General features: G+C 32.6%; 2 protein-coding genes across 3 annotated transcripts in view; one reads left to right on the top strand and one right to left on the bottom strand.

Moving 5' to 3' along the window:
* LOC123708519 (laminin subunit alpha-1) overlaps positions 1-5,592 on the top strand; it is a 125,846-nt gene extending 120,254 nt beyond the window's left edge. For both annotated transcript variants that reach the window (XM_045659274.1, XM_045659275.1), the window contains 6 exons: positions 434-565; positions 1,052-1,198; positions 1,511-1,652; positions 2,352-2,494; positions 2,993-3,209; positions 3,588-5,592. In XM_045659274.1, coding sequence (XP_045515230.1) covers positions 434-565; positions 1,052-1,198; positions 1,511-1,652; positions 2,352-2,494; positions 2,993-3,209; positions 3,588-3,727 — 921 coding nt within the window. In that variant the 3' untranslated portion in view covers positions 3,728-5,592. The remainder of the gene's footprint in view (positions 1-433; positions 566-1,051; positions 1,199-1,510; positions 1,653-2,351; positions 2,495-2,992; positions 3,210-3,587) is intronic.
* LOC123708520 (lysosome-associated membrane glycoprotein 1-like) lies at positions 5,592-17,300 on the bottom strand. Its single transcript, XM_045659277.1, has 6 exons — positions 17,141-17,300; positions 16,480-16,950; positions 11,473-11,688; positions 9,158-9,346; positions 7,071-7,220; positions 5,592-6,425 (listed from the first exon to the last, which is right to left on the bottom strand). The coding sequence occupies exons 1-5, from the start codon at positions 17,196-17,198 to the stop codon at positions 7,078-7,080; spliced, it is 1,077 nt and encodes a 358-aa protein (XP_045515233.1). The 5' UTR covers positions 17,199-17,300; the 3' UTR covers positions 5,592-6,425; positions 7,071-7,077.
* Positions 17,301-17,611: the final 311 nt, after the last annotated feature.

Below are 17,611 nucleotides of genomic sequence, written 5' to 3'. Positions count from 1 at the left end.
TGTTACAAATATACAAAGTTGTTATGTATTGAAATTTTAATTAATAAAAACATTTCCGAGAATCCATCCCTTCGTACTCGGCGATTACGCCTCGCATGTAATTCCTAAGTCCTTCCTTATCAATGATTCTTCCACATGAAAGCTTTATTCATTATTGATATGTTTTCGTGCTCTACTACTGCTTTCAAGCCTTGTAAAGTCGTTGTTGTAATTATTTTCTATTTTGTGTATGTACTTTTAATTGCTGTGTTTACATTGTCGTGTCTATTATTGTATTTCAAGTTGCGTTACTATGTTATATAAAAAAAATTGTTTGGCGACTTGGTTTAGCGCGGTAAAAAGTTTAAAGTTTCAAAGGCTTTGCGCTGGCGACTGTGTCACGTTTTACTTTAAAGGGGTCAAACTGAACACATAATATAAAATATATTTCCAGGGATCAAAACAAAAAGCAAAGCATTACACGGCTCTTGTGATGCATGAGGGTAAAATGCGTCTGATAGTGCGAGGAAGGAAAAGAAAAGAAATCTCTCTGGCCACAAGTCTCGCTGATGGCACATGGAGAGCTGTGAGTCACGTTTATTTAAAATGAATGATTTAAAAGCGTGTTTGTGTAGTTCCGAAGATAGAATTACATTAATTTCCATAACTAGATTATGTGAAATCAAGGAATATATATATAGATATACGTTATAGTACACTCTAATAGTTGCACTGTAAAGCGTCATATTTTTTGTGATGTAAAATAATTTCTGGAATGACATCTTCTATTAAACACCCTTAAGTGCTGTTATTAAGAAAAACGAATATATCTAAAATTAGTAGTAAAGTTTAGGACAAGAGAAAGCGTACACTTGAAAGGCGGGCAACGCGCTTGCGAGCCTTCTGGCAATGTAAGTATCCATGGGCAGCGGTACCACTTATCATCAGTTGCGCCTGCTGCCCGTTTGCCTTATATTACTTAAAAAAAAGGAAATATGTTTTATTGTAGGATTTATAAATGCAATTTTATTATATTTGTACGTTTGTGTGTTCTAAGGAAATATTATTCTAGGTGACTGTCCGTATATCTCGCAACCGATTAGTACTATCAAGTGGCGGCGCGGCTGCCACCTCCCGTGCGCCGGCGCATTCTCGCGCTAACCGGATATACGTGGGAGGCCTCCCTGCAGGGCATTCGCTTCCTAATATACCTAATGCGGTATGTTTAAGTTTTATTATAGATATCGATTGTTAATTGTTTTTTATTAGTACTGATCGGCCATACTGTACTACTGGCCTTTCAAACTAAAACTAAAATAGGTGTTTTTTTTAATTTGCTGAGCGTCAAAGACTCCGAATAGTTTCTCTTAAATTGTATGATACATGTTTAATGTTTCATATACTCAAGGAAAGAAAAATGAAAATATTAATTATGATCTGCGCTCCAACAGGGTATCGGGTATGCTGGAGCTAAAAACCGCTTAGCCTCGAGGCCCTCAAATATCTAATTACATATATCAACATTTTATAGGTGCTACGTGTGGGCAGTTTCCGCGGTTGTATTCGTCGCGTGTCAGTGTGTGGTCGCGCTGAAGATCTGGTCCGAGATGCGCGTGCGCACGCCGCAGTCGGACAGTGCTTCCCTAGTGTTGAACGGGGAGCCTATTTTGCAGGTATTTTAGTGCACAATTACGATTGACAGGAAAATTTTAAAATGTGTAAAAGCAATATGTTTGGCTTGAATTTTTGCTCCCAAAACACGTTCAAGTTTATAAAATTTAACTAAATAGTAAATTTGTCATATTACTATCTTAAAAAACATTGTTTCTTTATATACTAGTCTAAATGTACGTGTCAAAGCTGTTCATTGTGTTGACTCACTTTCTTAGTTTTATAGATTTCTTAGAGTATAGACAGACACAAGACAGTGTTTTTTCAAGAATTATAAGCATAGCATAAAATTTCATTTAGTATTCATAGCGTCAATAGCGTTAGGCATAAATTAATTATTTTCGAGTAAAAATAATATGCTCTATTCTTTAAAGCATTGGCCCAGGAACCGTATCCTAAGGTGCGAAAAAAAATTCTCAATTGATAATATGTAATGTATCTATAACATTCAAAACTTGCGGATCACACAAGTTGAATTGCAAGATTTACTTACGCACACAATAATGTATATAACGATGGAGTGGCTCAGTTATTTTAGTAAAGGGATCTACTTTTTGTTCCTCCCATACAAAACGCCAATTTCCTATGTAAAGAAACGAAAAGAGCTGAAATAATTATAATAAATTATAAATCCGCAGTAGTTGTACATAACTCTTGGAATATTGAGTACAATTAAATTAATACAAGTAACTGCTTACCAGGGGACGCATACGCAGTGTGGTCAAACAAATGGTGGACAGAGGAATCGGAAGTCATCGAGGTGCGGCTCCAGTTCCGGTCATTTGCTGCCAACGGAGTTATCATCTCTGGAAGTGGAGCCACGTTGGAAATCAAAAACGGATTGGTATTTATTTTGTTCATGTAATGGTTCTGTTTATTTAACTTGGGAAATGTAAAAAAAGACAATCGTCCTTTATCTTTCTCGTTAATTCTTCGATAAATTATGATAAGAAGCTTCTAGTTAGTAAAATAAAATATGCGCGTTTATATATATTTTATTGTTTATTATACTTTAATTGGTATTATTAATATTATATTTTTACTTTGGTGTAGTACAATAACGATAGGTAATTTAAATGCAATGACAAAAAAGCAAATGGGCGGTCTCATCTAACGATTAGCGATTTCTGGATAGGCCTAGTAAGGAAAAAAATACTATATGTGTATCAAGTAAAATTGCAATCAAATATATAGAGTTGTACAATTACTAAACTATAACACGATAAGTTGAAATAAATATAACGCTACATTAAAAAAAAACTTTAAATTATTTTAATACAAATACAAGAATAACGATTGAGTAGAGAGATATATGGTTATGATTTTATTAATGATTTAATAGGTGGTATTAAGTGGCGGCGGCGCTCGCGCAGAATGGCACGGGTCGGGCAACAGCGGTGTGGCCTGCGATGGCGCCTGGCATTCCGTGATCGCACGCATCTCTGCGCAGGCGCTTTCCTTGTCACTAGACGGCGCTGGAGAGGAAAGGGCGTCTACGCCTACGCTGTTTAACGTCGACACTCCAACGTCATCCCCGCTCTTTATAGGAGGATTACCCGGTGAGTACATGTTCTTCATAAGCCTCGAACTTAAAATAGGTTAATAAAAACACTTTTTGAACGGATTAAAGCTATGTATTATAAGTTTTAATAATAATACATAGCTTTAATCCGCAAAAAAAGTGTTTTTCTTAATGTGGAAAAGCTATTTTAACAAAAGACAATATTAAAATAGGTTATTTAAAACACTCTTCAGCTGAGAAGTATGTGCCTGTGATTTAGTTAAAACACTGTTTTGCCTTAAATTAATCGGGTTATTTTTTTTCAAGGTATTTTTAAAATATTTTATTTCTTGGGTGCGAAATATATCTGATACAATTCATAAGTCATTTTAACGTTTAAAGATTTTTAATTTGATCCTAATGTGCATTATTTCAGAGGGCTCTGTGGACGCATCCGAGAATCGGGAAAACTTTAAGGGTTGTATTCGCGAGGTTTCAGTTGGCGGGGTGAAGCGGGAATGGCCCGATATGCAGACGCTGCATCATGTTTTACTCGACTCTTGTCCTACCTCGTAGGTCTTTCCGCAAGAACCTACAGATCTGAAGCAATGTATATGATGCTAAGGGAATTCGCTTCAATTGCGTACTGCATTTTTCCTTTGGAATTTTTGTTTAAAATCAACACCCCTCCATAAGGCCGAATATTTAAAAATATATAAAAAAAATTATTTCCTTTCGATAAAATATAAAGCGATTAAAAATCTTGACCCAATTATATAAAGTTGTCAAAGACATTAACAAATCGTACTTAATTGCCTATTTTGACACGGGAGAGTACGAACAACTAACGACGAGACCTTAGCACAAACGTTACGAATAGTTTCGTCAAGTATTCGTATATACTATAATTTGTTTTTGACAGCTCGAACATATACATATAATTTATATTGTTCACAAGACATTCTATTCAAGTGATTCTTCGATCAGTTCTAAATACGTAAAAATAATAAAATATTTTTCTATTACGATAGCTAGTCTCTTTACGATGTTTTCACGTCTTGTTCGCCTCGAAACGAAGAATCTTGTTATCAGTGATAAAACAAGACATGAGGTCGTCGTTCCTTTTACCTTTTGAAATAAAGAAAATTTATTTGATTAAAGCTGACATACACATAAAAATATAAACACTGACTATAGTAAAAAACAGGCCCATACTAACTTGCAGTGACAGCTATACACACTAAATAAAACAAAAAAATTAACAACTTCATATTGAGCATGATTGAACCCAATTTCATATTGAGATTAATTTCTTCCATATATTTAAGTTTAGTGTTATTTTCGATATAATCTCGTCTGTGGCACAAACAACCGGTGACTTAAGTTAATTAAAACGTATTTGTATTATATTATACACTAGTCGATTTAAGAACAGTCATTATAGTTAGGTTTCTTGCCTTTTATTTGAAATAATATAGTTTATATTATTTAAAATTAATTTATTTTCAGCAGAACATTTTCAGTGAGCCAATGAGGCTGCTAAGAGGCTATTTTAGTTTTTATTTAATTATAATCAATCTGATAACATATGTACAATGTATGTTTTATCAATAAAAAGACTTGATAAAACTGAGATTACTAACTACTGTCATACGCCAAACTACTTTTAATTGTTGAATAAGTAAAATGTATCTCGTAAACGTTCAAATGTTTTAATAATAACGAACATGAAGATGAATATTTAAAAAATTGCTAAAAAGAAGCTTCAGTTTTCATTACGATGATGGTAAATTCCATAAAGTTTGCGCAAAGTTTACATTTTACGTGCATGTTTTTATTGCACAATTTTTTTTAAAAATGTATTTGTTTATTTCCCTCATCTATTCGTTTAGCTACATACTTATATATATTACCAGATTAAAAAACAAAGTTTCGTGAAATACTCGTGCTACACTTCAGTCATAATAATTGTTATATGTATCTAGCATTTAATACTCATGTATATAAGATAAATGTCACAAACCAGTATTCACTTAATTTATAATTAACCTTGTTGTTTGTCTTAAAAGTCGAATATTATTAGCTAAGAATAAAATATATTCGCATTTATGTCACAACTATATTGTAAATATTAAATTTAGGAAACAGCTTTAATAGTTAAGGTAAATGCCTCAATAATAAAACGAGTTTAAGCCAATCGTTGGTAGTATAAGAATAAAAAATTGACATTATTTCCAAATTGCCTTGAATTTATATTATTTTATAACGTCGATAAGTTTTTCAAATTAGTTTTTCCAATGTACGCAAATTCCATTAAAAAACTTTCAGACAAAATAAATATTTAAGATCTGTTATATGTTATAATGTGTTCGTAGTGTAAATACACCTGTATATAAATTAATGTATTTATTGTATGAGGATATTGATTATAATAAAACACTTTTGGCAATAAAAAAGTTTATTTTTCATTTAATTACACTGTTTAATGGGTCGCTTTGTGACTGAAGAGATTCTATAGTACCTGTACCTTTTCTTATAAAAAGATGAGAAACTCAAGAATGGTCTGGAATTTACTTTAGAAGAGTAATGTGTTCTATAGAATAGATTTCAACTTTATTGAAATATGTTTTAAGAGAAATCACAAAGCGAACACATCCCGACCCTGAAATTCAGTTCTTAGTAACCTCACTAGAGGTCGCTACTGGACTACATATAATATTTTTTATCTTTACATATAAACAAAACATAAAAAATTCACACAAAGAATTTAAAATAACATAAAATCTTCTAAAAATAAAAAAAAATAACCATATTATTTTTTAGACAAGGGTCGATAAAAATATTTCATGTAATCCAGAAACCGTAGACTACACATTTGAATTATAATTAACATCTTAAATCAATGAAAGAAAGATTACTGCAATATATAGTGAATAATCTTTGGAAATCATAAATGAAATTAAAATCAAAATTAAAGAAACATTTCATGTGACACTTATTGTGTTAGTACCGGTTAATAGTAACAGATTTCGTCATTAAAACTTTCAATTACAAGAATATTTTTATACATCTACTTTCTCTATCTACATATACATTTTAGGAATTCTCAAATAAGCAACTATTTAAACGGACGCCTTGAGCAATGAAATCCGCTGCTGGGAATTTATCATGTAACGAAAATAATTTCTTCTCACAGCGGTCTATGAAAATAATGAAGAACTAAATGAGATAAATCGATGCTGTATTTATTTTACTACGTCGATTCCTACGCAATCTGAAATACAAAAAGATAAAATTAACAACATCATTTGAAGAATACATAGAATTGTGAGGATTCTCAGGCTTATGTGATGTTAAGTTTTACCACCAATGGGCACGCATAATTGAAGTGGGCGTTGCCAGCCTTTTAATGTCGATGATTTTGTTCGGACATATTTTTATAGGTAGCGCGGATAAAAGTGACATAAGAAATACTCAGTAGTGGAACGATGGAGATGTAAATGTGTTTGAACTTAACTGTGGAGAATTTTGGCTTAGTAAGTTATCTTTTTTATTGTTCTTCGGTTATTACGTATAATCGTATAGTAATAATAGATGTTCAGCCTTCTGCCTGACGCGATATTTTGCGTTATAACGGTTTCACTATGTTTTTAACGTACAAACTTGTTTAATACATACAATCACTACCATGCCGATGTTGACAATTTAACAATTAACCACTACCACTGCTCTTGCCACTCTGGACCAAGATAGGATTTACCTTACTTTAGAATAAACTCTTCGACCCCTACTAGTGCACTCGTTATTGAAATGTTACTTAAAAAGAGAATACTTAAGAGATTTTGATTACAAGAAAAAAATACATTGTACCAATGATGGGCGTTAATATTTGTAATTTATGTATTTATGATTCACTTACCTACAAATTACATAGAGAGGTATCCCCTAGCAGCAGAGCGGCGTCGTCCAACTAGGTAAGCGACCAGAACTACCACAACGAGACCGCCCAAAGCACAGCCCACAGCTATGGGTACCGCGTCGGGGAGATCATCACCGCCGCACTCGCGGGCTAAAAATATTAATTATTGATTAAAAACTTGCATTCCAAAGTAAATCGAAATTATAGTCACACACGCAATATGTAGCACGTTACATCAAACGTTAAAAACGTACGTTTATAAATAAGACAGTTCCAATTAAGAGAAATTATATGTATTCAATGCTTGGTTAGTATTGACCGAATCTATTTCAAATCAAATATTATTATGGCCCTTATAACATTGCTTTATAAGCAGTGACGCTCGAAATCTGTGTATGTTTCCTGACCAATTTTTTCTAATATGCAAGTAGGTGATCAGCCTTCTGGTGCCTAACATGGTTTCCTCACGATACGAAGATTTCCTCCTTTATCGTACAAGCGAGTGTGAACTGTGCACATAGAAATCCATTGGTGAACGAACAGCCGGGGTTAGAGACTACAACCTCAGGGATGTAAGTCGCATGCTCAAGCCACCGCGATACTTTAACTTATCCTTCTGGATTAACGAACGACTCGGTTACTAAAAACAAAACCAAAGTATATTCGGTACTGTTCGGTAAACTTGGCAATCGGCACTAGTAGGCACACCTCAATTTTTTCTATATCATAACTATGAACTAAGCGACATGAATCAATATAGGAAATGGTTATATAGTAATGGACACATTTATTTCTTCTTTGTTCGATTTGTGAACATTCCGACGATTATGAATCACAATCAAGTCATTCCCATTTTACTGCATATTAATTTCTGAATCACGACTTGTATTTGTACTATACTACATTATTTTTACGACGGCTGTCAGAAATATAGTCAGCGCACAGTAAGAACACAACAACAAATAAATTGAAGTCAACAAATTGTGTTTGTAGGCGTCGATTCTGGCCAAATCCCTAATCTAGATTTCTCCAAATTTAGTATAGTTTTAACTAAATTGAGAATTTAATTTGTCCTGTCAAAGACGCTTTAGAGATTTTCAGTTCATAATGGCATATCAATACAAATTTCTTAACTTTAGTAATATAATTTCAAAAATACTACTAATTATATAGCACAATGGATTTGTAAGAACAATGTGAATAAATTATGATGGATAATTATTATTTTAAAACTTTCACTTAATGTAATTTTTACCAATTAACAACTTAGTCTTCGTAATGTCTAATTTTATTTTGCGTAGTTGATGTTAAAATTTCCAAAATTAAAAAAGTGTGTAAGAGTAAGTGTTTTTTTATAAGATATTTATAAAACGTTCATACGTATGCATTTACTGAAAATTACTTTTAAAATTAAAGTATTTGTTTCTGGGAAACTAACTTTAATTTATAAAACAAGAAATAAACTATAACAAACATGATTAATTTAAAAATCATTAATTAATTTAACAGGTTTCCTGCATACAATAAAATTGCGGATGTAAGCTGTATTTATCAGTGCGATATGGTTCTGTTATGAACACATGTTCACGTTTAAATGATCGATTTTTACTTATTAAACCCATTCAAAACTCTTATACATTTCAATGGTTTGATTTTATAAGTCCACTTTATTGTTATGCATGCGGTTTTTAAGGTGTACATACTTTATAACTTGTACGTTTTTATTATAAGCAAAATTGATGACCACTTACAATGTATTGTAATTATGGCAAGATTTAAAGTGATTTAACTGAATCCGCACTTTTATTGCAATACATCCATATATATATTACAATGCAAATATCAGTCATTCCTTACATTAATTCATAAAATGTATATTTAATTATATTATAATTCCTATGCATACTCCTACATTATGACTGCTTCGTCCTGCATATATGTCTATAAAATCTTTAACTTTTTTCATAAAGATATTTTTTTTAAATTATGTGTTTCGTTATATTTGTCATTAAGAAAAACGTAACCCATGAAATAGTCCGTTTAATAATGCCTTATAGTATGTAAGATTATGTATGAAATACACTTACCAGCGCTAAAAACTTTGTCCTTGCCAGATCTGAAAGCCTCTTCTTGGAGCTGGCTGAGGGTCAACTTGGCGACGACAATGGCGGCCTCAGAGGACAGGTTGAAGTAAGTGGGCGGTGCGCAACGGTAGGAAGTAGCTAGAGGGCTGTGCCATTCCACACCATGCCAGAGTTCTACGGCCTCTTTGAAGGCTGAAAGACAAAATTAGTATTAATCACTCGTAAAATAAAAAATAACCGCAGTCTTTGAAACTAATGTATTGACTTAATTTAGACGAGGGTTAAAGTAAAAAAATAAACAATTTTGTATACACCGAAATATAGTACGTATATCCTGTTTATCTTGTAATGTTTCAACTTTTTTGTTTCTTTTGGGACAATAATGCACTTTGCGATTTCCGCTTTAAAATGACCAAAAATATAACATTTTGGCTGAGAGGTTTTAGATATAATTTTCCTTATAATAAATGCTTACATTATATATTTTTTTTATAAAATTTTAAATTACTTACATCAGATTTGGGAAACGTGCAATAGATTTTTTAAATTTATACATTTTAATATCATATTTGTGAATACAACTTCATAGACAGGAACATTCACACAAATCGCCAACAGCCGTAACATACACATTTAAGGAAAGTAGGTGAAAACGACACAAAAGACGTTAATTTTGTCGTGAGAAGAAAGAATTAGCATTTCTCTCAACGAAGGATATCCTCTCATTATTTTATTTACTTAAAGTACGCGTAAAAGACAATTAAAATATACTTTGTAGAGAAAATAAACACAATTGTGCAATTGTGTTTGCTATAACAACAAGGATATTAATTTCGTACAGCTTTTGTAATGCCGTGAGAGATTTTTGTTGATACCGCATTAAAGAAATGATCTGTAGTCCGGATATTTGATCCAATTTTTGTATGGAATACTTGAGCAGTGATCTGTGGGCACATCATATTTTAAAGCATGAACAAACACTTTTGGAATAGTTGAAGTAAACATTGTATAATAAAAAAGAGCCTAAGTACTAAATAAAACATTTTTTTTTATTTTTTTTTACATCTCCCAATTTTTTTCTAGATAGAAACCTAACGTCAGTCTTCAAGAAATAAATTAAAAAATACTGGAATTAGCCCAGTCGTCTTCGAGTTTTGCGCCTAGCAACATAATTTGCGATACATAGTATACTTAGGAATAGTTAAAACTATAGTAAAAATTGAGCCGAGACAGCTGGATACGAAATCTTTCGAAAAGTAAAGTTTTTTACATCAAAAAGCGAGCCGTAATTGCTACTATTTGTTGGTACAACCACAAATTTGCCGCCTGCAAAATTATGATAGGAATTCAAATATTTAACCAGGTCCATAAACTAACCGATAAATGAAATGAATCCATTACTACATAAATATCCACAATTTCTTAAAAGAAATTGAATAATTATGGAGATTAAAATCACTGCATTCAAAATATTTACTGAACACATATCGTTTAACCAGTTTAATTACTTCTAAACCAGTTTAATACTGATAAATGTAATTTGATACAATATTCCTCGGCCATGAAATACCACACAATAGAATTTTTTTAGAATTTCCGGCAATAGAATCTACACAAGGAAAATCCCAAACTGTTTTATCGATAAAGAGAAAATGGTGTTAAAGGAAAATGATTTATATATATAGGTATTCCAAGAATAAGTTTTTTTTTCTTTTACTTTGACATTATGGATTTAACAATAAATATTATACAAAAAGGGTTAAGGTTCTGGGCCTGGCATGTTGTAATGTACCATTTTTATTTTTATATAGCTATTTAGAAGTTGAGTTGTAATAAAGACATGTGTAATTTAGATCTTGGCAAATCTCGTCTAAGTACTGTCAAAGATGACTTTTTTATGGTAGTGCTATTTTTTTTAAGTTTTTTTTACTATTAATTATCTGTGCATAAAAAATAATCATCATGTACTTGAGATCGGTCCAGTATTACGCGGTTATAGTTCGACGGTATATCTCGATAGTAATATATGAAAAAAAAAGGTTTTTTGGTGAAGAAATGCACACACTGTTTTTGCACAGACTATCAAATAGTTACGTGTCAACTTGATCAGCAGTCTTTTGTTGACGACGGTTGTTAGCACTCAAAACGTATAATAAATTAAGAGGAAAAATTTGGTGTTTATATCCGATATAAATCTATTTTAATGCGTAGTACATACGTACATCAAACAGTAAACGCTATGTTGTTTAAGAACTATTGTTAACATATTGATTTGGTGCATAACTCCTATACTGCAATATTAGTCATTTTAAACTCACATGAATTGTGGAACACCTCCGGCACCAGGGAGACGTTAAGGCTCTTCAGTTCATACCACTTCGTGGTTTGATTGACCTGGAACACCAGAAGCATGGTATTGGAGCTGTTCACAGTAGCTGGCCAGCTCAGCTGGATCCATTGCGAGTCGCTTGCGCAGCTACCATTCACGACTGTTGCGTTCTTCGGTACGTTCAGTTGGAAGTGATCGGTTGTGTCTGGAAGAAGATTTAACAATATTTAAAAAAAGCGTAGAATTTTTTTTCGAAACAACTTATATAAAGCTACTTGTCTATAGACAATTCTTTTTTTAAACGGGACTGGACTGGGACGTACATATTTCACTTTATGTGAAGTTGTCAAACCGAAACTGTTTAGCCGGATATCGAACCCAAGTCCTAGTTACGTTTCCAGCCTAGATGCGGAGACACTTTGATTTTTTATTAATTCCTAGTTCATATAAATAAAATACTCTTTTTGGAGTTCAATAACCCACACACATTTAAACATGTCCTTATCGTGAGATTTGATCGTCTCCACGCTTGACGTTATCAATAACTTTATAATGTAAACAAAAAGGATAACTCTACAAATACGCTGCCCAATAAACAGATAAGTGTTGTAAACGACTTGTGCTGGAGTAAATGTCAGGGCAGGGCAAGGACAGGTGACAAAGTCGTAAGGGTAACGAAAAAAGTACTTTTGTTATGGCTCTTATACCGATCGCCAAGAGAAAGGCGAAACCCGAGTGTATCATTGAGGTGCAAGCCATATTTGTACGACTCTTAATTTCAAGCCGAAACAATTATAAGCTGACAACCGACTTGTAAGCATTTTGGCATTATGAGTAATCCCTAGGCTGTGGACTTCTTGTTTTTCACCAACCCTAGCAAATCAGACCCAACTTTCCTTCCAGCCACGCTTCGTACGGAGCCCAAAAGAATAATAACCTGAACGCAAAAACCAAACTTGCTTATACTTTGTTTTTGTGACAAACACAAAGAAGTACGTGAATTAAATTAGATAAAATATAGGTCAATTTCAATTTGAATAATGTTAAAAATTCATTTGTCTGAAATTTTTTATTCAAAAGTTCACAGGTTTCTTAACAATGTTCGAAAACGGTTTGAGAAAACCATTGTTGTCTTGAAATAGATAAAAAAAGCCAATGTTGAAATGCAACTGCTTCTTGCAAATTGAACGAAGTCACGCGGCAAGCCCGACCTTGCCGTTAACCAGTTAATACTCATAACTATTTTATAAACATCGACTTAACATTACGTAAGACCGGCTAATACGCGGCCGCTAAGATTTAGAGACAGTGCAAACAATATCAGTATTTTATATTATTCTGATAGACACATAAATGAGTAAATAAATAAAGTCGGAGAAATCATATCATACTACCAGGAACATTTTTTATGCCTGAACAATAAGTAATATCGTTACTACATCACGAAAGTGAAAGCAACTTGCTATGCATAACTATGCACAATAATTGTCAATTTTGTAAAATATAAATTGGGAACGAATACCTGGACATCTTGTGAGTAGAAAATATGAACAGACGACAAACAGTATCAATAAAAGGTTAGGGTTATTGAAAACACATGTTTTAAATAAATAATACTTCCTTGTAAATAAATGCAGATATTTAAACAGACCACGTCTTATCAACGTGACTCACTCGATATAACGATACCAACTATTTACAAATACAATTTCAATGGGCACATTATTTGCAGAAATATTCATTTTAACTTTATAAACAATTTCGAAGAATTGTAAATGATTAATATTAATTAATCAGTATCTCTATACCGTTGCTAGTATATGGTTATAAATAGAAATTCTGTTTGAAAAAATCTAATGGCCTTATGTATCATAGTCTAACTGTAGTGACTCGTAATTTCTTCTACAAAAGTTTGTTTATAAAATGGTATATGTATTTTAGATTTACAGGAAATGTTACTGATGAATGAACAACTACGACGACATTTATTTTTTTTCACCTTCAACATTCCTTCCGATCAATCACGGATCCAACAAATCAACCTCATCAGGGAACATCGAAATTCTCTCTTAGCTTTCATTAAAATATCTTGAATATATATTTTCGAATTAAGTGATATATTTTTAAAAACACCAAACAACCCACATCAGAATAAAAATACATATATAAAACTAGTTTAGCAAGGTCTTATCTGAACAAACTTGATACACATTTGATATTACCAATGTCCTATTACTGAATAACGCAATCTTTAAAGAGTTATTATAAATAATATTTTTATTTAATTATGACTGCATTGTAAGCAGATTAAGGTGTGTAATCAGCCTGTTTCATAGAAAAAAGCTACATAGCTTAAAAAAACTGTATAAAATACAAATTTTGCCATAGGTCTGTTTTGATCGAGAGATATAGTAATATAATAATAGGAGTGTACCACAGGTCAAGTGTGATGACCTTTGAGAAGGTGAAATGAAGCAAGCATCAAGGAACAAATGTTGAAGTCTAAGGCTTCTTAGTATAATAAATCCCAGCTATTGCCTGACAACTGCCTTATAAACCTGTACTGAATAGGTCTAAGCTATTTGCCGAATATTAATAAAATTCGTTATCGAGATAACCAATTTTTAATAGCTTTTTAAAAAGCTTGACTTAGTATATCAACATGGATTGACCTTTAGAACCGTTACAGATCACAGCTTCCTAGTATCGAGTGAAACCTGCATCGTGACTCATATATACGCAGAGAGATGCCGGGTTCGCAAATGTAGGTTACTTTTTACATTGCTAATGGATATTATGCCAAAAAATGAGGAAACCTTATAAATTCCAGTCTTACTGTTCTCTGGCTGACTACATTATTTGATACCTCTTAGTGGTTAGATTATACATATTGTGTTACCAAGGTGGTACCCATCTCTGGGCAACACTTTGAAATTATTATTCGATAAAGCAGACACACAGACACACACATATATATATATATCAATGGCGCTACAACCTTTTTAGGTCTTGGCCTCAGATTTCTGTATCTGTTTCATGATCATTTGTTAAATTTATAGGTGATCAGCCTGCCTGACGCACGCCGACGACTTTTTGGGTCTAAGGCAAGCCGGTTTCCTCACGATGTTTTCCTTCACCGTTCGAGCTAATGTTAAATGCGCACATAGGAAGAAAATCCATTGGTGCACAGCCGGGGATCGAACCCACGACCTCAGGGATGAGAGTTGCACGCTGACGCCACTAGGCCAACACTGCTCTTTAGACATATATAGATAACTTTATTTATCGAGCGTAGATTTAGTTCACCTCACGTATTTAACTAAATATTATCAAACACGTTCAATTAATGATAAGGTAAATTATGATAAAATTATCACGTGAAGATGGACGTGAGTTTCAGTCATTAACATAAATGTGTACAAATAAACGTCTATTTTTATACGAAACTTTCAACCCAGACACGCGACTGCCGTTAACATTAGGACAATATAAGAAATATTGAGTTGGATGATAATTATGGATATGTAATCTATGAAACAACGACAATATTTTTTTTTTGTGCCCCATACATTTTCTGTAGCTTTTAATAAGATACAAAATGTTTAGAAATTACAATCTAATTTATGACTTGTTAAACAATTTAATAGATAAAAGGCAAAAAATTCTAATTATTAAATACAAAATATATTTTGTTTAACAATATCGTCAAGTACATGAGCATGTACTGCAATTCATAGGCATGCATCAGACTTATCAGAACAGACTATCCCATTGCAACAAATACATAATTTTAATCTACAACTGTACTTGCTATCTACGGTTTCATACGAAGTCTGACTGATATTAGCACAATAAGGGTATTATTTACATCTCTTAGGCCCTAATCTCTAGTGACTGTTTTAGCGGTTTTTAAAGAAGCAATGATTAAGTTAAGCAATAATTTGCCACCATGCACACTATAAATGTAGATTTAGAATCAATTTAACATCTTTTCCATTGAGATTCATAAGTGTACTTGTTTACCTATATGAATAAAGTAATTTGAATTGAGCTTGAGTTGAGTTTGAAATCCACAAATACTGGGTATAAAAGAGGTAATCTCAATATTAAAATATTGAGATTGCATGGTTACTTTTTGCTTTAAATTAGCACTTCTGTAGCAATAATTCAGTATTATACCTGCTTTTTGTTGGTAGGTATTGGTGTAGCAAGGTACAAAATATTTTTTTTTAGTTTTTGTGAATTCAAAGTTAGTATTGTTTCATCCAATAAGTATAAAACACAGATAAAATCCTACTTCTATATTTGATTGTTAAAAACATACATAAATAACTTGAATGTAGTAGATATTTAGCCAAATGATGCAATCATGTCTGTATCTAAATATTTAAATGAATGCTGTGCCCCACATGTTTAAAAATAAATAAATTAATGGCACTACAACCTCTTTAGGTATCGGCCTCAGATTTCTGTATCTGCTCATCATGATCAGCCTTCTGTGCCCCATGTGTTTAATCCCTGATAATTTATTTGTTTTTAAAGATGAAAAACAAATAAATTATCAGGGATTAATGTCTAAAGTTAAATTATTTTTATGTGCTTTTAGGGTGTGGGAACTTAAAAATGAATATATATATATATATTATTTTATATTAAATGTCTGGAGGAGACCTTTGCCAATGTGATTCTACATTAAATTTACATGTTAGTTTACAATAGTGTAAAATTATCATCATGATTTCTCAAAATGTCAAATCACGAAAATTTTAATAAATATTTTAAAAACTGGGTATGATTAAAATGAAGATAATTAATTTAAACAAATGCAGAATGCATTTCAGGTAATTTTTGTTTAAATACTTACAAATATGTACTATAAATTAGAATAGTTAGACACATTGGTTACACCAGTTATTTTTCATGCATTTTTCATGAATGACTAAATAATCTAAACAAATGATATAATTAGTATATAGCTAATAACTTAAGTACTTACTGCTATTTTCCTTATTATATGTGACATTCAGCTGTGCTGCAAACTGCACTAAAATACATGTTACATTAGTAGCCTTGTCAGAGTATGACCACATTCCAGGTTCTGGAGGTGGGAGGGGTTTCGGGGCTGGCGCAGGTGTTGGTGCCGGAGTAGGAGCTGGTGTTGGTGCCGGAGTAGGAGCTGGTGTTGGTGCCGGAGTAGGAGCTGGAGTTGGCGCAGGAGTAGGTGCAGGGGTGGTTGTCGTCGTAGTAGTGGTAGTTGTACTAGATGTTGTTGCATTTAATTTATCAGAGCTGGCAGCAGGTACTGCATTAGAAGTTGGTTCTGGTGTGACAGAGGCAGTTTCCAAAGGCGACACCGGCGCCTTTGAAGGCGGAGCAGGTGAAAGGCTCGCGTCAACTGCATCTGATGTACCCAAAGATGGTACTAAGTTAATAAATTTCGTCGGGGATAAACTTATTTCGCCATTACCTGCAATAAAGAAGCTGCAGTCATTTTCTCAAAAATCATTAATTTTGCTACTTTTTAAAATTTAAGTAGATCAGCTAATCGTATGTAAAGACTCGGGGAACAACGCAAAAACGACTATCGCTGAACTTGATAACTAACAAAGAAAATGGATTTTACAAATGATGGGAAATATTGTTTTTTATGGACTTACCGAGTACAGCTAAGCTACAGAACGCAACAGCAATTACGAAAAACTTAAATTGTGACATTTTAATAATGACAAACTTTATTTCCTAAAAAAATTTTATAAATCTAACGTTGAAACTTAAAATTATTTGTCCTATCACAATCCACTTCACAAAATGAATGAAGATTTTCAACTTATTGTGAATTTGACACTGTCATTATTCATATTTGAAGTTGAAAGGTGTAGAATATACCATAACCACAGACACGGTTTATAGATGATAATATAGACACTACAGACTTCTTATCTTGTGCCAAATTTGGATTACTATTACTAATTAACCCCGACCTTTTCGTGACAAGCAATAAATATATTAAGAATATATAGTAGTAGTTATGTAATTTTTTGCTGAGACCTTTTGAGCTTAAGTAAGTGGCTTCTCTACTCCTACTACCTAACTAAATATATTCTTTAGCGCCGGTCTTGAATTATAGC

The sequence above is a fragment of the Pieris brassicae genome, chromosome 4 (assembly GCF_905147105.1).
Source record: "Pieris brassicae chromosome 4, ilPieBrab1.1, whole genome shotgun sequence".
NCBI lineage: Eukaryota > Metazoa > Arthropoda > Insecta > Lepidoptera > Pieridae > Pieris > Pieris brassicae.
Note: the sequence above shows the minus strand (reverse complement) of the source record. Positions and strands in the feature narration are given on the sequence as shown.